The sequence below is a fragment of the Papaver somniferum genome, unplaced genomic scaffold, assembly GCF_003573695.1.
Source record: "Papaver somniferum cultivar HN1 unplaced genomic scaffold, ASM357369v1 unplaced-scaffold_12, whole genome shotgun sequence".
In the NCBI taxonomy this organism is placed as follows: domain Eukaryota; kingdom Viridiplantae; phylum Streptophyta; class Magnoliopsida; order Ranunculales; family Papaveraceae; genus Papaver; species Papaver somniferum.
Window position 1 is genome coordinate 61,202 of NW_020621047.1, and position 25,868 is coordinate 87,069.

At 34.6% G+C, this 25,868-nt stretch overlaps 2 protein-coding genes and 1 pseudogene across 2 annotated transcripts; all 3 read right to left on the bottom strand.

Annotated features, from left to right (window-relative positions):
• Positions 1-1,248: 1,248 nt before the first annotated feature.
• Positions 1,249-1,764, bottom strand: LOC113330893 (protein trichome birefringence-like 43). The gene is made up of 2 exons (XM_026577689.1): positions 1,758-1,764; positions 1,249-1,673 (listed from the first exon to the last, which is right to left on the bottom strand). The coding sequence occupies exons 1-2, from the start codon at positions 1,762-1,764 to the stop codon at positions 1,249-1,251; spliced, it is 432 nt and encodes a 143-aa protein (XP_026433474.1).
• Positions 1,765-13,660: 11,896 nt separating this feature from the next.
• LOC113330894 lies at positions 13,661-14,878 on the bottom strand (annotated as a pseudogene).
• A 1,248-nt stretch (positions 14,879-16,126) lies between these two features.
• LOC113330895 (protein trichome birefringence-like 43) lies at positions 16,127-16,642 on the bottom strand. Its single transcript, XM_026577690.1, has 2 exons — positions 16,636-16,642; positions 16,127-16,551 (listed from the first exon to the last, which is right to left on the bottom strand). Exons 1-2 carry the CDS (start codon positions 16,640-16,642, stop codon positions 16,127-16,129), a joined length of 432 nt encoding a protein of 143 aa, XP_026433475.1.
• Positions 16,643-25,868: the final 9,226 nt, after the last annotated feature.

Consider the following 25,868-nt stretch of genomic DNA (forward strand, 5'->3'; position numbering starts at 1 on the left):
GCATGCCCTCGCTATAAACCAAGCAACGTATACAAACAACATATGCATGCCCTCGCTATAAACCAAGCAACGTATACAAACAACTTCTTATGCCAATATTCAGCTAAGCTCACGTGAAATGAAAATACAAAGCGAATGGTTTAACTATATAAGTGAACGGTTTACTTGTGGATGGACCATGCATTTGGACATCTCAACTTTCCTGGATATACAAAGACAAGGAGGAGAGAATTTCTGCTGGTACTTTTGGTTATAAAGATGATCTTGTCAACGTGAACATGACGGTGGATACTACGAAATGTAGTTGGAATCAAGTTATCTGATGCTTTTCATGCTCTTAATGACATGAAGGATGACGGTTTGATCAAAGAAATGCCCATGGAATTAAGCAAGGTTTCTGACATTGTCTCAAGTGCGCCATCTTCTGATAAAGGGGGTTTCCGATAATATCAACAAGGAGACGTTGGGGACATATCGAAAGAGAAAAGTTAAAAAAGGGCAAAGCTGGGAAAGCTAGTAATCAAGGAATGGTTAATTCTCAAGCTTCCATAATCACCGTAAGGAAGCAAGCTGCTGCAATAGCTTTGAGTTCTAGTAAACCTATGCTCGAATCACAAGAAGGTTTAAAAGTGAGTGTCGAGGTTGAGAATGATAATCCTCTAAGGCAAGGCAGGACGAAGTAATCACTACTCTCTCAATTCCCTTGTTTCCTCTTTGTATGGAATCTATCAACAGATTTCAAGGTTTCGGAAAAAAGGAAGAAGTTGCTACATCTCTAGTTCTTTCAGATTCAGAGGTAAGCAACTCTAAGCCATCTTCTTTTGCACCAGTTCCAGGATCGATTAGAAGAGCTAATTCAAAATCCAAAGCTACGGGGATGTTTCCGAACAATGCTCTTGACTCAAATTTGAAAGGCATGCAGATATCGGTGAAAGAACCTAATAAGATTTCTACAACAGGTCTCATTGAGTCTCTTTCAGTGATGGGTTTCAGTTTTCCTTCTTTTAAGGAAGATCGTCAAGAAATGTTTAAAAATCTAGCTTACAATCACAAAGAGAAAATAAGTGTTTAGTGAATTCCCTATCTACCCCATAAGAGATGGATTATTTAAGGATAGAGTTCCAGGCATAGAACATGGTCTGATTAAGAGAACGACAACAAATACTACCTCCATTTTTTTGTAGGCCAAAATGAAAAGGTGTAAGTATCCTTTTTGAAAACCAAAGAATTAATCGACTTATAAGCTAATTAATAAAATGTAGCTAAAAGGGTGTTTATAAAAGAGGTTTTACTAACCGTAAAATTAATGGATGCCATGGGGACGCCATGGTAAGTAGTAAAATTTGCATTAGGAATAGCTGCATGAATCATGCAAGCAAAAGACACCCACTGGTTATTACTGATTGAGTCACCGACAAACATGATTTTTTTACCCTTAAATCTGTTGACCAAATCCAGGCCATCAAACCTAGGTGGATCACATCCTCCAGTTGGGCTCCATCTGTATTTGAGATATTGTTTGTCAGGTCGACCATTACTAAGACAATGGAAATCTCCAGGGATGAATGGGCATTGAAGTGAATCATAAAGAGGATACGATTCATCGTAAACCCAACTCCCTTTATAAAAATCGCAGTTGCCTCCTACATTAACAATTCTGGCATGTGTGTCATCTAGAAAAAAGGAAATTACAAGTATTAACAAACTATTTACAAGATAAAATGCATAATGCTGGTAGCTTCTTTTGAAGGAAAAACCAGCCATATCTTAGAAACAATCACGCGGAACGAAAAAGAAAATTTCTTAGATTTTGCAACTTAATTAGATCTTTATATAGGAACTCGATTTTGGTTTGGCCATGAAGGTTGTTAGACATTTACTGTGAGCCAACCAGAATCCTCTATTGTGACAGCAGGTTTCTATCTCTATTTTCTATTTTCTTACACCTCTTTCATGGAATTATTATAGGAACCTTTGAGCCAGCTATTTTGTTACTTGATCATGGAAATATTAATCATGTCCTTGAAATTCAACTTATTTCATACCAAAAATGGTTACTAAATAACCAACTTTTTTGACACAAAATTGGTTAAAAAAACCAAAATCAACAATTCCTGGATGAAAAAGACTTGTACATTTTGATACTGTTTAAATGGACAAAAATTAAAAAGATACTGTTCAAATGGACAAAAATATAAAAATAGGTAGGATGTAACCAGTTTCATCCTACCAATTTTCAAATTTTTTTTCTTATTTTTAATTTATATCAGGATGCATCCAGTTTCATCATTACTATTTTTTTGTATCCATTTCACCCATACTAATTTTTACCCGTCCATTTGAACCATGTTTTAATAAAATTTGGACAAATGACCCATTTTCCGCTTTTTTAAACGATTCACTGCTCAGGTGACCCCAGAAAAAAGGTTATTTTGATATATTCTTTTTGTTTATTACCAAGTGACAGAGTGTTGGCTGCATTCATCGGTTAGTTAGATTTGTAGCTGCACGGGGTTTTGGTGTTTGGTTAAGAGCTACACCTTACATGGGGTTTCCGTTAGAGGTGTCAAACGTGTCGGCCTAGCCTATGAAGTAGCGTACTTAATGTGTTGCGTGTTATATACCTATGTGCTACAGATTCAAGCGTGACGTGCTGTGTAGCGCCAAAAAGATAACCATGTTGTTTCTTGTTGTGCTTTGCAGAAACACACTCATTCTATGTTTCGCAAAGAATAAACATTTTTCCGATATTTTAGATGTTATCTCTATTATTTTGGAAATTATTTAACAAAACCGGAAAAAACTATCAAAAATGGGCTAGAATGAAGCTATTTTGTGAAATATACATGAAATGTAATCTATTGTATCATGTTGCTTATCTCTTGATGCATGTTATGACGTGTTTTTTTAGCATGTCGTGCTTTGTTATCTTGCGTGTTTATCTATCTCGGATGTTATGCTGTGATGAGGTGCCTATTGAAAGAAAAACAAAATACCTTTCATAAAAAATAGTTTTCTTTCTTCTATATAAGTCATTCTGACAAGATTTCTATTGGATATTTTCAATATCATTCAAAATTAAATGATTTTCGTTTTTGGTTTGCTGTTACGACTGGGGAACGTCCTGTGATGAATAGACGCAATGGATATTTATTAGATATGAAGAGGCGTCTCTAAAGGTGTGATCACATAAGATACACATCTATTCCTATAGACGGTAATGACGTTTGTTGGAAATGAAAAACATCTCCAATAAGCATAGTCTCCTATAAGTAGTGGTGATTTATTTTCATTCGAGTAATGAAACAAACATCAAAAATTTCTGATTTCTTTTTTCTCTAAGTCTTATCAGATTCTAAATATTGTGTGTTCTTGGTTGGGTCAAGGAAGTACAACTCTCGCCAATAACATTGTTAGGGATTTATTAATTACAAGGCCTTTTCATGCCCGTGCAAATGCACGGTCTAGGGCTATAAAATTATATCCCGTTCTTTGGTTAGTGCCAGTTATGCTTGGTTAACTACAAATCTGATCATTGAATTCTCCTGTTGTATCCAGTACATGCTAAAACTTACCAAGTGTCATTCAGTGTAGCATATTGCACCGGTCATTGGATTGCTGATTGCTCCATTTTACTTTAGATTTCTTGAAATTTTGGTGTATCATCATGTTAATTTATTTTTTTTTGAACTGTAATTACTTGGGCGCTTAACAGGCTGTGGTAAGATGTTGGGCGGTTCAAGTGTCTTTTAGAACATCCAATGGTTTTGGGCTTCTGAATTTTCAATTAAATTGTTGGACTGCTTATAAGTTTTATCCAAAAAGAAAAATAAAGAAAAAATAAATAAATCATGTTAACTTTACCTAAGGGATGCCGGTTAGGTTGTTAGAGAATAAAATGTCGTTGGAATTGATATCTCTATCAAAAAAAAATAGAACCAACATTCATTTACCAAGGCAAAACTCAATTATTATCAAAGTACACATAGTGAGTAGGGTTCTGCCAATTTAGATGTAAAGCCGGGCTAGTATTATGCACCCCGGCCACGATGTGATCGGGCCACATAATCAAAATATGCGGTCACTTTTTTTCCAACACGTATATAAACTTAAATCCTGTCCCCTCCAAATTCCCGTAAAACATTCAATTTTTGAGAAAAAGCATAGGAAGTTGTCTAAAAAAGTTAGTTAAATATTTTTGTAATAAAACTATTTTTCACTTTATTTTTTATTTTATATACGTGTCAAAAAAAGAAAAGGGACCACATATTTTGAGTATGCGGCCCGACCACATCGTATCCGCACCGAGTGTTATGGATGATCTGTCCGCACCACCATCCATTGTTGTAGGATACATGCATCTACTTTGTCCGATGAACAAACACCAAAGACCAAAGACCGGTTTACTTGGAAGATCAAGCCTTATCTTGGTGATGTTGACGACCTCTCTTAGTGAATTATGTTCTAACAATCTTGAATATTCTACATTAATCTTTCTTCATTCCATAATCTGCAATATCATTGCCTCGTAATGCAAATGAAAGAAACCTTCTCCGTTTATTTAGAAGAAGCTTACGATTAATGTAGAATTAATTCTTGTTGCAGTTCTCCTTTGTACTTAAGCCATGAGAGATTCAGTTGTGATTTCTTCCCAAGAGCTTTAACAGGCAATATAATTTTTTCCATATAAAAAGCATAAGAAACATAGTAGCACAGAATATATAGCAGTGTTTATAGAATATACACAATTAAAGGGTTGTTGATCATTTTGCTTGTTATTCGAAATGCATCTGTAACACCATCATAAACTCCCAAACATGCAGGATCATTACCTACACTAAGATTTTGCATGGTTACTTAGTTTTAGATTGAGTACAATCTCCAAAGAACCACCATGGAATTTTCTTTTGTGGTGGTGAATATCTGTTATTCCATAAACTGGAAAACCTTTGTTAATTATTTCGAAGACGTATGGTGCACGACCATTATTGGTCTTCTTGTTTATTTTACCTCCCATAGATGTAAACCCAAACGCAAACGCACCCTTGCGTTCAGGGTATTATGTGTTGGAGTTCCGAAGTCATGTACGTTATTTACTGATCCCGTTTAAACAAATTGGTTAGTAACAAAACCATTGAATTCGATTCCGCAGCGAAGGAACATTATCAGGCATAACTCACGTAGAATTTGTAATTCTTTAACCATTACTTCCTAAATTTGTATGCAATACTGAGATTCAACAACGACAATATGTAAACTCTGACTATGCATATAAATGTACCACATATATGCTTCATTACCCTCATTCCATATCAATGATCATCGCCTAAATGGTTCATTACTTCCTGAGATTCAACAACGGCAATATATAAAATATGATTATGCATATAAATGTTCCACCATATATGCTTCATTACCCTGATTTGTTAGACCATTACTGATCATCACCTAAAAGGTTCATTACCTTACCGTACCTGTTATAATGTTTTGCGAAGATGATTTTCTGGCATGTAGTACCTCTTTTCATTTTGATCTTCGTTTGTTTGATTCTCCTTCTGTCCATACTAAGCATTTGTGATCCCATTGTGCTCGAATCGACTGGGCACACAGTTGCGATAGCAGTATTTTCTACTAATCTGTCACAATGGACAATAGAATATGAATGGATGGTTCTCGTATGTTTATCCTTTTTGCTGATTGTTTGATGATTTTCCCCGGCTGCTGCATTGTTGGTTATCTGTATCCATATTGCAAGCTTATGAAAACCCAATTGGATGATGGAGGACCTTTCACTGTCGCTGGTTATTTGGTAGAGGATTTGGAAAATGTCAGAACATTTATAAAGAAAAATACCAAAAGACATGTCTTTTGGTATGGGATCCGGAAAGATCTAACAGCAGTGGTTTTTCGTAATATCTTACATAATGACCAACCGGTGTCTTTCATAATCAAAAGCAGCGTAACTATTTGGTAGGACACGTCTTCTCCAAAACATACTCAAACTCATCTTTTAGTTATTACACTAACATGAAAATCAAACCTTAAACCAAAAGACAGTCTGTAAAGATCGCATGATTTCAGAAGACGCGACATAAACATATCAAATTCAAACCTTGGAAATGTATAGAATGTAACGCCTTAGTGTGCAAATTAACCAAGAGTAGTGTCTTTCCGCCACCAGAACAATGGCAGCGATTTACTGTCTTTTCCTTAAAGACATCATATTTCGAAAAAAAACTAATCCATTTGTATTTTCCATGTGGCTTACTTTTATTGGGAAAAATTTCAGGATTGTTGTGTTTCCGCCGCGTCAGCAAAATCATTCTCCTTTATATTAAGAAGAATTGATACTCACCAATTATTTGGGAATGGTCCAAATATTTGATGGAAAAAATCGGTCTTGAAACCAATAATACCACGTTCTTTTCGTTTTTAAATTTCTATTCTTATCAATTTTCCAATAAATTCTCCACCATAAGTTGATTTCTTGTCGTAGTTTTATGTGCATAACTCAGTTCCGACAAAAAAACATGCTTATCCATAGAGGCATAAATGTTGATTCCACTACTTTTCCAGTTTGTATAAATGTGAACAACCATTGTTTATGGCGCTACTTAATTTCTTAACTCTCTGCACGTATCATGGATTATGCCAGAGACATGCACTAGTGTACTTCAGAGATGGATGTTTGAAGTCTAAGGAGCAGATACACGATAGAAATTTTCGAAGACATAATGGTAGCTATTAAATATCTTATCTGCTTATGGAGCCCGACAAATGAAACTTTCAAGAATCATTAGCGATCGGCACCATGCTATATCAACTAGGAAGATTTTGTAATTTTATAGTCCCCCTTCTGACTAGTTTGGGATCGAGTTGCATATTTTTATTTTGTGATATAAACTTATTTTTTCGGAAAAATAAAAAGTAATTTTGAAATTATATTCCCAAATAAACTTTTATAACTAAGTCCAAAAATAACAATTTTCCCTTTGAAACAATTTTGGAAAATTAATCATCAGTGGAAGTGTGTCCATAATTGCCTACCTATTAGAGAAACGTGTACGACATTTGTAAATAATATAAAATGCCACATGTCCCCTTTGCACCAATGATATTGAAAGTATGGATCATTTGTTTCTACAGTGCTAGGTCTGCAAAGAAGTCTGGGATTCTATTCAGATTAATATTGTAGGCATTGTAAATGGATTATTTATGTATGATTGAATATGGAGTTGGTTTACTGATGAGAGTAATGCTGGATGTATGCAAGAATTTATTGTAATTGCAGGCTATACATTATGGCACATCTGGAAGACAAGATGTGATGTACTCCCTCCGTTACTAAAAAATAACCTTGTTTGGTTTTCACAAAAATTAAGAAAACCAATCATTCTAGCCACTTTTTCATGATTTTTTCTAATCTATCCTTATTTATGTATGATTGAATATGGAGTTGGTTTACTGATGAGATCTCCCAGTACTTTTCTCTCTCCCAAACCCGTTTATTATATTTCGGGTTTATTTTTATATAAATCATCTGAGGAACCCAACTCTTGTTAGTTTATATAAATAAAATCATCAGTGGGACCCAATTATTATTATTTTATATAAATAAAATTACTAGTGGGACCCCAAAACATCATATTTGTTAATTTTTCCTTGTTACCCATGATGGAGAATGCATTTTGTTCATCAACGTGGCTCAACAAAACAATAAGTTTGTTGATTGCCATAGGAATTGCCCTTAAAAACTACTCCAATCAATCCTATAATTAAATCACAAACCTTGAGTTCATCACGGTATGGTTCGATCTCCAAACCTTCCAAACGGGATCCATTCCACGGTTGAGTTATTTAGGATTCTTTTTTTTTTCTTTTTTGATCAGTACGGGTTCATCTATGTTCTTCCATGACCTAATATTTTTCTTTTCTATATTATCGAACGACTAATAAAAATGGGTTTGGTAATTATTTTGTAGAGACTTTATCTATATGCATATATTGGAATTTATTTATTTTTTTCGATTTGTATGGCCATAAAACAAACCTAGAGGGGTATCGATATACAAAGCTTCGAACAATTTACAGATTTTCATATTTACTACTTTATAACTAACATAACTAACGGTTAGGGCTAGAGTTAGTGTTTTTATGGGTATATAAAGGAACACCCGAAATTAAAAGAAAAATTGATTTAATTTTCAAACCCTAACTATGAATTAATCTAACTTAATCACTAATCATATTTAATTTAAATAATTTAATTATTAGCATTAATTAATGGAGGATATTACCATTAAAAAATTAATAGGTTAAAAAGGTTTTGTTGATTACTATTTCTTTGTCCTATTTTGTCATCTTGTGAGCCCTAAAAACCAAAAGTTTGGAGCCCATATAATAGGCTTCAAAAATAAACTATATGACTCGAATTTACTAAGTCACTCAACAATAGTGAATTTTTTAGGTTATTCTCAGAGTCAATAATATTTCCAAATTTGCCTTATTGATTGGATTTTTTTTGCTTTTTTGTACGCGAATGCTCATTTCCACCGTCTATTCTCTTATGAATCCCTGGATAACATCTAGTTAGACGGGATTTCGGCGTTTGGATAGTTGAAGTTCAAGAAAAATGTAATATCATTCACCAAAAATAACTTTTTTGCCTCTATAAGTCATTCTAACAAGAACTCTCCACCGAAGGTCAACTTTTTCCGGTGGTATTCTGTGCACAACTCAATTCCGACAAGAAGCATCCTTCCCTTAGAGGCGTATACAATGACGGATTTGAGGGTGGGTTGGGTGTGCTCCAGCCACCCCCAAAATTCTAAATACAACCCAATTTTCATTTTTTCAAAGGAAAATTTTGTGGGAAATTTTTTTAGCCCACCCTAATAATTCATTTTTAGCCTAATATATTTGATTTAGCCCACCTAAATTTTCAATCCTGCTTCCGTCGCTGGGCGTATATGTCGAATCCCCTATTTGTCCAGTTTGTGTAAGAAATAAAGAAACTTGCGATCATCTTTCTGTTCACTGTGAATGGGCATTTTACTCATGGAACTACCTTCTCAACTCTCTGCATGTCTCATGCCAGAGACATTTACTCATTTATTTATTTCAGGGCTGGAGCTTTTATAGAGTAAGGAGAGGCAATAAGATATTATTAATGTTCTTCCTTATGCGATCATCCAGGAGATTTGGAAAGATAGTGATGCTTGGGCTCGTGGTGGTAAATCCAAGATAAGGGATGAGTTGGTTTAGTTCTTAGAGACTTACCCGTTTATGGTGCTCAACAAATAAAACTTACAAGAATCATCCGATAAGCATTATATTCTATCATTGGGAAGACTTTGTAATTTTGTATATTCCCTTTTGAATATGTTGGGATTTTTGGACCACTCTTGCCCATATTTTTCTTTTATGATTTCGGGAAAAAAAATCATTTTATAATTTTGTTCCCAAACTAACTTCTAAAAGATAGCTTCCGTATGTATATCCAAATTCCAAACATCCTCTAAGGTCTTCTCAAGGTTTGCCACATTCTGACAGTAATTTCCACTTTGAGTTGCTTTATATAGCAACTAGCAAGCCATTGAGTGACACTGGACACTGGACAGAAAGTCAAGTAATTTAGGTTACATGATGCTTCAAAAAGAAAAAAAGAAAAAATTCATAAAGTAAGTTAGGTTACTTGATATTTCAGAACTAGTAGTAAAACACTAAGGTGGTCAAAATTGGAATACAAAAAACCCATTAAAATGTTGAGATCCATTAAAACTCCATATTAAACAAACGTGATACAAAAACTCTAATTTTTTAAAAATTCAAACAAAAACCCCAAATAAAATTGGTTTCATATTATTTTGGCTATTTTTTTTTATCATGAAACCAATTTTTTTAATGATGAAACAGTAAGTTTATGATGAAACCAAATTTGGTGGTATTGTTTCTAGTCAGTGGCGGTGTTGGTTGGTGGTGGTGCTTCTTATGGTGATGGTAGTGCTAATATTTGTTGGTGGATAAGGTGTTGGTTGCTAGTAGTGTAGTAGTTGATGGTGGATATGGCGGTGGTGGTTGGCGATGGTAGTGGTGGTGGTTGGTGATGGTAGTGATGGATATTGATACAAAAATCCTAAATATTCATATAGTTTGGGGGTTTTGTGCTACTTTTATTTTGATTGTTTTTTTGTGGATGGATAGTAACACCTTTAGGGTTTTAACTAATGGCCCGAGAAAATAAGAACGATTTTTTGGGGACCATGGTTTTTTTGGGGGACCATGGTTTTATTTTGGGTAAAGGCATTAGAAGTAATTCTAGGTCACCCCATATCTCGTTATTTATTTAATACTTAATATACCCTCTTAATTAATTTTAGGTTATGATTAGTGAATGATTCAGTTAAAAATAATTAGTGAGATTAAATTAAAATATGAGTTTACTATTAGTTGAGTAGAATTATTGAGAGAGTAGAGTTAGAGAAGATGAAGGAGAAAAACATGGAAAATAATTTTTTTTTCCAATTCACTAAGTTTGAGTATTCAAATGATGAAAACCCATCTGATTCTTCATCTCCATCCTCTCCTAGAATATTTGTTAATCTTCAAAATGATCTGGATTTCAACTGGATTTTGAACAGTTCCGTTACTTTATATGAAGAACAAGTAACGGAACTCATCTGAAGCTGTAGTTCGGTTGCCCCGTGAGATGAACAAGTAACCGAACTCATCTGAAAGTGTAGTTCGGTTACTTGTTCGAAACACGCAGGTTACCGAACTCTCTAATAATTTCTAGGAGTTACAGCGTCATGTACGGTTGGTTCTTAACTAACCGAACTTTGGTGTACAAAGTTCGGTTGGTTCGAAAACTGCATGCACTTTTGATCTAACCGAACTTTACGTAATATAAGAGTATATAAGTTTACAACGTTCGGTTCTTTCGCAAACTTGATCCTAACAGCTAACCAACCGAACTCTGAGTTCGGTTTCTGCGATAAAATTGTGAAGTTACCGAACTTAACAAACAAAAAAAATGTGAAGTTCCAGCATCTATTGGCTAAGTTCGGTTACTTTGTATTTTTAAATTTTTTTGCGAACAAACCGAACTCTATTGGCTAAGTTCGGTTATTTTGGAACTCAACCTAGTGGCCACAACAACACAATTCGGTTAGACTGTATTTGTTTTTTTTTCGGTTCTAAGGGTGGAGTTCGGTTACTTTGTAATTTTAAATTTTTTTGCGAAACAACCGAACAGAGAGTTCGGTGACTTAGTTTTAAATCCAATAGAACCAAACTGTTCTTCCTGTTCTTCATTTTCAAGCAGTTCGGTTAGTAAACTAGGGTTTTTTGGAAAATCAACCTAACCGAACATGGCTCTATAACTCCTATTAAAATCCTATTTTGATGATTTCTATTCGATTGAAGCAATCAAAATCAAATTAAAGCGAAGAGTTTGTTGGAAAATACCTACGGAGTGGTCCCATGGCAGAATCAGGTTGCGGCTGACGTCTTTTATACTCGATAAAATTATTATGTAACCGAACTTAAATGTGATTGCATTGATGTTGTTACATTTCTTAAATAGGTGGTGGTGGTGGTGGCGGGAGGAGGTGGTGGTGGTAATCGGTGGTTGGTGCTGGTGATAATCGGAGGTGGTGGTAATCGGCGGTGGTGGGCGGTGGTGGTGGTAATCGGTGGTTGGTGGTGGTGATAATCGGAGGTGGTGGTGGTGGTAATCGGCGGTGGTGGGCGGTGGTTGTGGGAGGAGGTGGTGGTTATATATAGGTGGTTATTAGGTTGGTTTTAAATTAAATTAGATTAAGAGTATGTTAGTCATTTCAACGTTTTAAGACACTTGTTATCACTATAAGGAAGGTGGCCTAATAAAATCACGGTCCCCTCAAAAAGACCATGGTCCCTAAAAAATCATTCAAAAATAAATAAAGAAAAGGGGTTGCCTGAGATAGATGAGCTTGTATGATGGACCTGTTTGGTTACTTTAGTAAATCGGCTCTAATAAAGGCCTTAGACAGTATAAGTCGTTATCCTTTTTGTCTTAAGTTAAGATCTTACATTTGGTGTATAAGTCGTTTTCCTTGTTGTCCAAAGTTTTGTATAAGGTGTATATAAACAACCCTAGTTTCATCTTTTTACTATCATTTGGTTTATATTTACAGGTACTTCATCGATTTTTCTCTAAATATGGCTTCTTATTCTGAATCCATGACACTATATATCGACGGTTGAACTAAAATTTTAAGCCAAATGACATGGGCGGGGGCAACTGACCCCAGTGGGAAGAGCCAGCTGTGTTCATACAAAAAATGGTTAGTAATACGTATCTTTTTTGATGCATTAAACATCAAACCCCTTATTTCAAAATTTCTGTTCCAAAGACACTAAATCAATAATTCGTGCAAACAATCGAAGAAGATGTGAATGGATTTAATAGTCAAGTAGGGTTACTCGGGCCTGTTCATTAGGCCTGTTTAGTGAACAAATAACCCTAAGTTTCATCTTTTTTATTATTATTATTATTATTAACCAAAAATCTCATCACAAATTTGTTTTTTTTTTTTTTTGATCAGTACAAATTTGTTTTTTGTTATCCAGCATGCACACGATGATGACGATGATTTCAGCAGGTAATAGTGAAGACTCATCATCATCAACATCTTTAGTATTCAATAGCAGTGATCTTTTTATTAAGATTTTCTTGAGTTTACCCGTCGAAACTCTACTTGTTCTCAAACCGGTATCAAAACATTGGTCTCATCTCCGATTCATATTTCAAGCAAAAATATTACCAGGTTCATTAAAACAAACTTTCAGTGTCTGGATTCTGTTTTCTCCGTCACGCACATAATGAACAACCAAGTTATGGTGTAATTTTTCGTGATAAAGCCAAAATCAGTAGTTCTAATGTCAGTTTTCTAATCCAAGTGAAAAAAGGACTAGTAGGATTATATATTCAACAATCTTGTAATGGTCTTCTTTTGTGCTATCGGCCTTTTGGTCTACGTAACGGAACTCGTTATACTTACAACCCTTCCACAAGACAATTTAGAATGATTCCTCCACCACCTCCATTCCAACAAGAAAAAATGAATTCTAGTTCGATTGCAGGAATTAGCGAATCGGTATGGAAATGGTTGTGTTTCCTTTAGCCAATACTTGCGTTACCGTATATTAAAGGTAGTTGTGGAAGGAAATGGTGATGAAGATGAGTTGAAAGCGTTGATACTTTTACCTGGCAATGGCAAGATTGTATCTTATGATCTCAAGAAAAATAGTCTCAAAGAGATTTGTAATAATCGGTATGTTGAATTTCTAATTCCTGCTTTTGTTGGATCACTTGCAAATGTTTGATATGTTAGTTTTCTTTAGGATTTAGTATCATATTTTGATTAAATTAAGTTAAGGACTGTTTTTTTATGGTTCAAAATATGCATTGTGAGTTATATTAGGCCTCTAATACAAAATTTTTTTCTTAGTGGCAGAAAAATGTGATTGAAAATGTGCAAATTCGCTGAATGACCCATACATTACCATCAACTTTCACATGCAACGATTAGATATATATTTGATTCACACCAAACTCTTAATTAAATCCCAGCCAAATATATCAACCCTTTTTTTTCAACATTCGGGTGCAAAGACATTAGGTTATCAATATGGGCAAATTCATATCAACTCTATGCGTTCTTGTTTCTGGCCGGCCAACAATAGATGCATAAAGAAGATGATTCCATGTATCTGGTACCCAGCCACACACCAATGGCCACAATCACGAAGCGTCCGACCTTGATTGGTATAATATGATGGATGAGAATCTTTTCTTAGTTGTGACATGGTTGTCACGTCCAATAAAATGACAGGATTCGACATTTTACTTAACACTTCCTTGAGTACAGCAACTCCTGGTTCTGGAATTCCAGGATATGTAGTACCATTAATTGGTGTTGTGTGATCTGCACAAGTCGTGTGTGGGAAACCCCAATCCTTGCCCCTCAAAAAGAAGAATTAGTCGCAGTTTAGATATACACGACATATTAGAAACCATCTTGTTAAAATTGAGCTCTCTGGGAGTGTTGTACTCTTTTTAGAAGTAGAAAAGCTATAAGTTAGGTTCAGAATTTTTTTTTTCTTTTTTCGAGAATTTTCAACAATTTTTCGTTTCGTTTAATTTTTTGTAATTTTTTCTTTTTTTACTTCTGATTTCTAGAATTGACTTTTCAAATATTTCTGGCGCTGATATCCAAATACCCTCATATTCAACGGTGATCTAGAACAAAAATATAAAAATTCCATATGCAATCATACATCCAGAAAATAAATCGTAGAAAACTTACTTCGGATGCGTAGGAGAAATTCCTTGATAGAAAACTTGAGTTTTTTTGGGGTCAATATTTTTGTCAACCCAAGTTGACCAAGTTGTTAAACCTTTTGCAAAAGCAGCGAGACGATCATCTATATCTTTGTATGTCTTGTTTCCTTCCTGAATTTTATCCCAACTTCAAATAAAAAACTTTTAAGGAAATCTTTATCTAACAGAAGTGATATATAATGGATGGATGACATGTAGAATTAGACATTTAAGGAATTAAATTTCTTACTGTTGTATTTTTCCTTTGTGGAACCACCAGTGCCAAGTGTTGAAGATCACAACATCTACTTCTTTCCACAGATCACCCGTGCTAATGGTGTCGATCTTTAGAATTCGTTCCTCTAATTCAACTAGGAATGGTTTGTGATTGTCGATGTTTATAATTCGTTTAGGTATCTCCTCTAACTCAACTAGGAATGGTTTGAAATTAAAATGTATAGAAATGTTATACTCAGGATCCTGCATGCACAAATTCGAAGAAGGTATTACCATGCATGCCCTCGCTATAAACCAAGCAACGTATACAAACAACTTATGCATGCCCTCGCTATAAACCAAGCAACGTATACAAACAACTTCTTATGCCAATATTCAGCTAAGCTCACGTGAAATGAAAATACAAAGCGAATGGTTTAACTATATAAGTGAACGGTTTACTTGTGGATGGACCATGCATTTGGACATCTCAACTTTCCTGGATATACAAAGACAAGGAGGAGAGAATTTCTGCTGGTACTTTTGGTTATAAAGATCATCTTGTCAACGTGAACATGACGGTGGATACTACGAAATGTAGTTGGAATCAAGTTATCTGATGCTTTTCATGCTCTTAATGACATGAAGGATGACGGTTTGATCAAAGAAATGCCCATGGAATTAAGCAAGGTTTCTGACATTGTCTCAAGTGCGCCATCTTCTGATAAAGGGGGTTTCCGATAATATCAACAAGGAGACGTTGGGGACATATCGAAAGAGAAAAGTTAAAAAAGGGCAAAGCTGGGAAAGCTAGTAATCAAGGAATGGTTAATTCTCAAGCTTCCATAATCACCGTAAGGAAGCAAGCTGCTGCAATAGCTTTGAGTTCTAGTAAACCTATGCTCGAATCACAAGAAGGTTTAAAAGTGAGTGTCGAGGTTGAGAATGATAATCCTCTAAGGCAAGGCAGGACGAAGTAATCACTACTCTCTCAATTCCCTTGTTTCCTCTTTGTATGGAATCTATCAACAGATTTCAAGGTTTCGGAAAAAAGGAAGAAGTTGCTACATCTCTAGTTCTTTCAGATTCAGAGGTAAGCAACTCTAAGCCATCTTCTTTTGCACCAGTTCCAGGATCGATTAGAAGAGCTAATTCAAAATCCAAAGCTACGGGGATGTTTCCGAACAATGCTCTTGACTCAAATTTGAAAGGCATGCAGATATCGGTGAAAGAACCTAATAAGATTTCTACAACAGGTCTCATTGAGTCTCTTTCAGTGATGGGTTTCAGTTTTCCTTCTTTTAAGGAAGATCGTCAAGAAATGTTTAAAAATCTAGCTTACAATCACAAAGAGAAAATAAGTGTTTAGTGAATTCCCTATCTACCCCATAAGAGATGGATTATTTAAGGATAGAGTTCCAGGCATAGAACATGGTCTGATTAAGAGAACGACAACAAATACTACCTCCATTTTTTTGTAGGCCAAAATGAAAAGGTGTAAGTATCCTTTTTGAAAACCAAAGAATTAATCGACTTATAAGCTAATTAATAAAATGTAGCTAAAAGGGTGTTTATAAAAGAGGTTTTACTAACCGTAAAATTAATGGATGCCATGGGGACGCCATGGTAAGTAGTAAAATTTGCATTAGGAATAGCTGCATAAATCATGCAAGCAAAAGACACCCACTGGTTATTACTGATTGAGTCACCGACAAACATGATTTTTTTACCCTTAAATCTGTTGACCAAATCCAGGCCATCAAACCTAGGTGGATCACATCCTCCAGTTGGGCTCCATCTGTATTTGAGATATTGTTTGTCAGGTCGACCATTACTAAGACAATGGAAATCTCCAGGGATGAATGGGCATTGAAGTGAATCATAAAGAGGATACGATTCATCGTAAACCCAACTCCCTTTATAAAAATCGCAGTTGCCTCCTACATTAACAATTCTGGCATGTGTGTCATCTAGAAAAAAGGAAATTACAAGTATTAACAAACTATTTACAAGATAAAATGCATAATGCTGGTAACTTCTTTTGAAGGAAAAACCAGCCATATCTTAGAAACAATCACGCGGAACGAAAAAGAAAATTTCTTAGATTTTGCAACTTAATTAGATCTTTATATAGGAACTCGATTTTGGTTTGGCCATGAAGGTTGTTAGACATTTACTGTGAGCCAACCAGAATCCTCTATTGTGACAGCAGGTTTCTATCTCTATTTTCTATTTTCTTACACCTCTTTCATGGAATTATTATAGGAACCTTTGAGCCAGCTATTTTGTTACTTGATTATGGAAATATTAATCATGTCCTTGAAATTCAACTTATTTCATACCAAAAATGGTTACTAAATAACCAACTTTTTTGACACAAAATTGGTTAAAAAGACCAAAATCAACAATTCCTGGATGAAAAAGACTTGTACATTTTGATACTGTTTAAATGGACAAAAATTAAAAAGATACTGTTCAAATGGACAAAAATATAAAAATAGGTAGGATGTAACCAATTTCATCCTACCAATTTTCAAATTTTTTTTCTTATTTTTAATTTATATCAGGATGCATCCAGTTTCATCCTTACTATTTTTTTGTATCCATTTCACCCATACTAATTTTTACCCGTCCATTTGAACCATGTTTTAATAAAATTTGGACAAATGACCCATTTTCCGCTTTTTTAAACGATTCACTGCTCAGGTCACCCCAGAAAAAAGGTTATTTTGATATATTCTTTTTGTTTATTACCAACTGACAGAGTGTTGGCTGCATTCATCAGTTAGTTAGATTTGTAGCTGCGGTAAGAAAGAGTGTTTGGTTACACGGGGTTTTGGTGTTTGGTTAAGAGCTACACCTTACATGGGGTTTCCGTTAGATGTGTCAAACGTGTCGGCCTAGCCTATGAAGTAGCGTACTTAATGTGTTGCGTGTTATATACCGATGTGCTACAGATTCAAGCGTGACGTGCTGTGTAGCGCCAAAAAGATAACCATGTTGTTTCTTGTTGTGCTTTGCAGAAACACACTCATTCTATGTTTCGCAAAGAATAAACATTTTTCCGATATTTTAGATGTTATCTTTATTATTTTGGAAATTATTTAACAAAACCGGAAAAAGCTATCAAAAATGGGCTAGAATGAAGCTATTTTGTGAAATATACATGAAATGTAATCTATTGTATCATGTTTCATATCGCTTTATGCATGTTATGACGTGTTTTTTTAGCATGTCGTGCTTTGTTATCTTGCGTGTTTATGCGTCTCGGATGTTGTGATGTGCTGAGGTGCCTATTGAAAGCAAAACAAAATACCTTTCATAAAAAATGGTTTTCTTTCTTCTATATAAGTCATTCTGACAAGATTTCTATCGGATATTTTCAATATCATTCAAAATTAAATGATTTTCGTTTTTGGTTTGCTGTTACGATTGGGGAACGTCCTGTGATGAATAGACGCAATGGATATTTATTAGATATGAAGAGGCGTCTCTAAAGGTGTGATCACATAAGATATACATCTATTCCTATAGACGGTAATGACGTTTGTTGGAAATGAAAAACATCTCCAATAAGCATAGTCTCCTATAAATAGTGGTGATTTATTTTCATTCGAGTAATGAAACAAACATCAAAAATTTCTGATTTCTTTTTTCTCTAAGCCTTATCAGATTCTAAATATTGTGTGTTCTTGGTTGGGTCAAGGAAGTACAACTCTCGCCAATAACATTGTTAGGGATTTATTAATTACAAGGCCTTTTCATGCCCGTGCAAATGCACGGTCTAGGGCTATAAAATTATATCCCGTTCTTTGGTTAGTGCCAGTTATGCTTGGTTAACTACAAATCTGATCATTGAATTCTCCTGTTGTATCCAGTACATGCTAAAACTTACCAAGTGTCATTCAGTGTAGCATATTGCACCGGTCATTGGATTGCTGATTGCTCCATTTTACTTTAGATTTCTTGAAATTTTGGTGTATCATCATGTTAATTTATTTTTTTTGAACTGTAATTACTTGGGCGCTTAACAGGCTGTGGTAAGATGTTGGGCGGTTCAAGTGTCTTTTAGAACATCCAATGGTTTTGGGCTTCTGAATTTTCAATTAAATTGTTGGACTGCTTATAAGTTTTATCCAAAAAGAAAAATAAAGAAAAAATAAATAAATCATGTTAACTTTACCTAAGGGATGCCGGTTAGGTTGTTAGAGAATAAAATGTCGTTGGAATTGATATCTCTATCAAAAAAAATAGAACCAACATTCATTTACCAAGGCAAAACTCAATTATTATCAAAGTACACATAGTGAGTAGGGTTCTGCCAATTTAGATGTAAAGCCGGGCTAGTATTATGCACCCCGGCCACGATGTGATCGGGCCACATAATCAAAATATGCGGTCACTTTTTTTCCAACACGTATATAAACTTAAATCCTGTCCCCTCCAAATTCCCGTAAAACATTCAATTTTTGAGAAAAAGCATAGGAAGTTGTCTAAAAAAGTTAGTTAAATATTTTTGTAATAAAACTATTTTTCACTTTATTTTTTATTTTATATACGTGTCAAAAAAAGAAAAGGGACCACATATTTTGAGTATGCGGCCCGACCACATCGTATCCGCACCGAGTGTTATGGATGATCTGTCCGCACCACCATCCATTGTTGTAGGATACATGCATCTACTTTGTCCGATGAACAAACACCAAAGACCAAAGACCGGTTTACTTGGAAGATCAAGCCTTATCTTGGTGATGTTGACGACCTCTCTTAGTGAATTATGTTCTAACAATCTTGAATATTCTACATTAATCTTTCTTCATTCCATAATCTGCAATATCATTGCCTCGTAATGCAAATGAAAGAAACCTTCTCCGTTTATTTAGAAGAAGCTTACGATTAATGTAGAATTAATTCTTGTTGCAGTTCTCCTTTGTACTTAAGCCATGAGAGATTCAGTTGTGATTTCTTCCCAAGAGCTTTAACAGGCAATATAATTTTTTCCATATAAAAAGCATAAGAAACATAGTAGCACAGAATATATAGCAGTGTTTATAGAATATACACAATTAAAGGGTTGTTGATCATTTTGCTTGTTATTCGAAATGCATCTGTAACACCATCATAAACTCCCAAACATGCAGGATCATTACCTACACTAAGATTTTGCATGGTTACTTAGTTTTAGATTGAGTACAATCTCCAAAGAACCACCATGGAATTTTCTTTTGTGGTGGTGAATATCTGTTATTCCATAAACTGGAAAACCTTTGTTAATTATTTCGAAGACGTATGGTGCACGACCATTATTGGTCTTCTTGTTTATTTTACCTCCCATAGATGTAAACGCAAACGCAAACGCACCCTTGCGTTCAGGGTATTATGTGTTGGAGTTCCGAAGTCATGTACGTTATTTACTGATCCCGTTTAAACAAATTGGTTAGTAACAAAACCATTGAATTCGATTCCGCAGCGAAGGAACATTATCAGGCATAACTCACGTAGAATTTGTAATTCTTTAACCATTACTTCCTAAATTTGTATGCAATACTGAGATTCAACAACGACAATATGTAAACTCTGACTATGCATATAAATGTACCACATATATGCTTCATTACCCTCATTCCATATCAATGATCATCGCCTAAATGGTTCATTACTTCCTGAGATTCAACAACGGCAATATATAAAATATGATTATGCATATAAATGTTCCACCATATATGCTTCATTACCCTGATTTGTTAGACCATTACTGATCATCACCTAAAAGGTTCATTACCTTACCGTACCTGTTATAATGTTTTGCGAAGATGATTTTCTGGCATGTAGTACCTCTTTTCATTTTGATCTTCGTTTGTTTGATTCTCCTTCTGTCCATACTAAGCATTTGTGATCCCATTGTGCTCGAATCGACTGAGCACACAGTTGCGATAGCAGTATTTTCTACTAATCTGTCACAATGGACAATAGAATATGAATGGATGGTTCTCGTATGTTTATCCTTTTTGCTGATTGTTTGATGATTTTCCCCGGCTGCTGCATTGTTGGTTATCTGTATCCATATTGCAAGCTTATGAAAACCCAATTGGATGATGGAGGACCTTTCACTGTCGCTGGTTATTTGGTAGAGGATTTGGAAAATGTCAGAACATTTATAGAGAAAAATACCAAAAGACATGTCTTTTGGTATGGGATCCGGAAAGATCTAACAGCAGTGGTTTTTCGTAATATCTTACATAATGACCAACCGGTGTCTTTCATAATCAAAAGCAGCGTAACTATTTGGTAGGACACGTCTTCTCCAAAACATACTCAAACTCATCTTTTAGTTATTACACTAACATGAAAATCAAACCTTAAACCAAAAGACAGTCTGTAAAGATTGCATGATTTCAGAAGACGCGACATAAACATATCAAATTCAAACCTTGGAAATGTATAGAATGTAACGCCTTAGTGTGCAAATTAACCAAGAGTAGTGTCTTTCCGCCACCAGAACAACGGCAGCGATTTACTGTCTTTTCCTTAAAGACATCATATTTCGAAAAAAAACTAATCCATTTGTATTTTCCATGTGGCTTACTTTTATTGGGAAAAATATCAGGATTGTTGTGTTTCCGCCGCGTCAGCAAAATCATTCTCCTTTATATTAAGAAGAATTGATACTCACCAATTATTTGGGAATGGTCCAAATATTTGATGGAAAAAATCGGTCTTGAAACCAATAATACCACGTTCTTTTCGTTTTTATATTTCTATTCTTATCAATTTTCCAATAAATTCTCCACCATAAGTTGATTTCTTGTCGTAGTTTTATGTGCATAACTCAGTTCCGACAAAAAAACATGCTTATCCATAGAGGCATAAATGTTGATTCCACTACTTTTCCAGTTTGTATAAATGTGAACAACCATTGTTTATGGCGCTACTTAATTTCTTAACTCTCTGCACGTATCATGGATTATGCCAGAGACATGCACTAGTGTACTTCAGAGATGGATGTTTGAAGTCTAAGGAGCAGATACACGATAGAAATTTTCGAAGACATAATGGTAGCTATTAAATATCTTATCTGCTTATGGAGCCCGACAAATGAAACTTTCAAGAATCATTAGCGATCGGCACCATGCTATATCAACTAGGAAGATTTTGTAATTTTATAGTCCCCCTTCTGATTAGTTTGGGATCGAGTTGCATATTTTTATTTTGTGATATAAACTTATTTTTTCGGAAAAATAAAAAGTAATTTTGAAATTATATTCCCAAATAAACTTTTATAACTAAGTCCAAAATTAACAATTTTCCCTTCGAAACAATTTTGGAAAATTAATCATCAGTGGAAGTGTGTCCATAATTGCCTACCTATTAGAGAAACGTGTACGACATTTGTAAATAATATAAAATGCCACATGTCCCCTTTGCACCAATGATATTGAAAGTATGGATCATTTGTTTCTACAGTGCTAGGTCTGCAAAGAAGTCTGGTATTCTATTCAGATTAATATTGTAGGCATTGTAAATGGATTATTTATGTATGATTGAATATGGAGTTGGTTTACTGATGAGAGTAATGCTGGATGTATGCAAGAATTTATTGTAATTGCAGGCTATACATTATGGCACATCTGGAAGACAAGATGTGATGTACTCCCTCCGTTACTAAAAAATAACCTTGTTTGGTTTTCACAAAAATTAAGAAAACCAATCATTCTAGCCACTTTTTCATGTTTTTTTCTAATCTATCCTTATTTATGTATGATTGAATATGGAGTTGGTTTACTGATGAGATCTCCCAGTACTTTTCTCTCTCCCAAACCCGTTTATTATATTTAGGGTTTATTTTTATATAAATCATCTGAGGAACCCAACTCTTGTTAGTTTATATAAATAAAATCATCAGTGGGACCCAATTATTATTATTTTATATAAATAAAATTACTAGTGGGACCCCAAAACATCATATTTGTTAATTTTTCCTTGTTACCCATGATGGAGAATGCATTTTGTTCATCAACGTGGCTCAACAAAACAATAAGTTTGTTGATTGCCATAGGAATTGCCCTTAAAAACTACTCCAATCAATCCTATAATTAAATCACAAACCTTGAGTTCATCACGGTATGGTTCGATCTCCAAACCTTCCAAACGGGATCCATTCCACGGTTGAGTTATTTAGGATTCTTTTTTTTTTCTTTTTTGATCAGTACGGGTTCATCTATGTTCTTCCATGACCTAATATTTTTCTTTTCTATATTATCGAACGACTAATAAAAATGGTTTTGGTAATTATTTTGTAGAGACTTTATCTATATGCATATATTGGAATTTATTTATTTTTTTCGATTTGTATGGCCATACAACAAACCTAGAGGGGTATCGATATACAAAGCTTCGACCAATTTACAGATTTTCATATTTACTACTTTATAACTAACATAACTAACGGTTAGGGCTAGAGTTAGTGTTTTTAGGGGTATATAAAGGAACACCCGAAATTAAAAGAAAAATTGATTTGATTTTCAAACAATAACTATGAATTAATCTAACTTAATCACTAATCATATTTAATTTAAATAATTTAATTATTAGCATTAATTAATGGAGGATATTACCATTAAAAAATTAATAGGTTAAAAAGGTTTTGTTGATTACTATTTCATTGTCCTATTTTGTCATCTTGTGAGCCCTAAAAACCAAAAGTTTGGAGCCCATATAATAGGCTTCAAAAATAAACTATATGACTCGAATTTACTAAGTCACTCAACAATAGCGAATTTTTTAGGTTATTCTCAGAGTCAATAATATTGCCAAATTTTCCTTATTGATTGGATTTTTTTTGCTTTTTTGTACGCGAATGCTCATTTCCACCGTCTTTTCTCTTATGAATCCCTGGATAACATCTAGTTAGACGGGATTTCGGCGTTTGGATAGTTGAAGTTCAAGAAAAATGTAATATCATTCACCAAAAATAACTTTTTTGCCTCTATAAGTCATTCTAACAAGAACTCTCCACCGAAGGTCAACTTTTTCCGGTGGTATTCTGTGCACAACTCAATTCCGACAAGAAGCATCCTTCCCTTAGAGGCGTATACAATGACGGATTTGAGGGTGGGTTGGGTGTGCTCCAGCCACCCCAAAAATTCTAAATACAACCCAATTTTCATTTTTTCAAAGGAAAATTTTGTGGGAAAATTTTTTAGCCCACCCTAAAAATTCATTTTTAGCCTAATATATTTGATTTAGCCCACCTAAATTTTCAATCCTGCTTCCGTCGCTGGGCGTATATGTCGAATCCCCTATTTGTCCAGTTTGTGTAAGAAATAAAGAAACTTGCGATCATCTTTCTGTTCACTGTGAATGGGCATTTTACTCATGGAACTACCTTCTCAACTCTCTGCATGTCTCATGCCAGAGACATTTACTCATTTATTTATTTCAGGGCTGGAGCTTTTATAGAGTAAGGAGAGGCAATAAGATATTATTAATGTTCTTCCTTATGCGATCATCTAGGAGATTTGGAAAGATAGTGATGCTTGGGCTCGTGGTGGTAAATCCAAGATAAGGGATGAGTTGGTTTAGTTGTTAGAGACTTACCCGTTTATGGTGCTCAACAAATAAAACTTACAAGAATCATCCGATAAGCATTATATTCTATCATTGGGAAGACTTTGTAATTTTGTATATTCCCTTTTGAATATGTTGGGATTTTTGGACCACTCTTGCCCATATTTTTCTTTTATGATTTCGGGAAAAAAATCATTTTATAATTTTGTTCCCAAACTAACTTCTAAAAGATAGCTTCCGTATGTATATCCAAATTCCAAACATCCTCTAAGGTCTTCTCAAGGTTTTGCCACATTCTGACAGTAATTTCCACTTTGAGTTGCTTTATATAGCAACTAGCAAGCCATTGAGTGACACTGGACACTGGACAGAAAGTCAAGTAATTTAGGTTACATGATGCTTCAAAAAGAAAAAAAGAAAAAATTCATAAAGTAAGTTAGGTTACTTGATATTTCAGAACTAGTAGTAAAACACTAAGGTGGTCAAAATTGGAATACAAAAAACCCATTCAAATGTTGAGATCCATTAAAACTCCATATTAAACAAACGTGATACAAAAACTCTAATTTTTTAAAAATTCATACAAAAACCCCAAATAAAATTGGTTTCATATTATTTTGGCTATTTTTTTTTTATCATGAAACCAATTTTTTTAATGATGGAACAGTAAGTTTATGATGAAACCAAATTTGGTGGTATTGTTTCTAGTCAGTGGCGGTGTTGGTTGGTGGTGGTGCTTCTTATGGTGATGGTAGTGCTAATATTTGTTTGTGGATAAGGTGTTGGTTGCTAGTAGTGTAGTAGTTGATGGTGGATATGGTGGTGGTGGTTGGCGATGGTAGTGGTGGTGGTTGGTGATGGTAGTGATGGATATTGATACAAAAATCCTAAATATTCATATAGTTTGGGGGTTTTGTGCTACTTTTATTTTGATTGTTTTTTTGTGGATGGATAGTAACACCTTTAGGGTTTTAACTCATGGCCCGAGAAAATAAGAACGATTTTTTGGGGACCATGGTTTTTTTGGGGGACCATGGTTTTATTTTGGGTAAAGGCATTAGAAGTAATTCTAGGTCACCCCATATCTCGTTATTTATTTAATACTTAATATACCCTCTTAATTAATTTTAGGTTATGATTAGTGAATGATTCAGTTAAAAATAATTAGTGAGATTAAATTAAAATATGAGTTTACTATTAGTTGAGTAGAATTATTGAGAGAGTAGAGTTAGAGAAGATGAAGGAGAAAAACATGGAAAATAATTTTTTTTTCTAATTCACTAAGTTTGAGTATTCAAATGATGAAAACCCATCTGATTCTTCATCTCCATCCTCTCCTAGAATATTTGTTAATCTTCAAAATGATCTGGATTTCAACTGGATTTTGAACAGTTCCGTTACTTTATATGAAGAACAAGTAACGGAACTCATCTGAAGCTGTAGTTCGGTTGCCCCGTGAGATGAACAAGTAACCGAACTCATCTGAAAGTGTAGTTCGGTTACTTGTTCGAAACACGCAGGTTACCGAACTCTCTAATAATTTCTAGGAGTTACAGCGTTATGTACGGTTGGTTCTTAACTAACCGAACTTTGGTGTACAAAGTTCGGTTGGTTCGAAAACTGCATGCACTTTTGATCTAACCGAACTTTACGTAATATAAGAGTATATAAGTTTACAACGTTCGGTTCTTTCGCAAACTTGATCCTAACAGCTAACCAA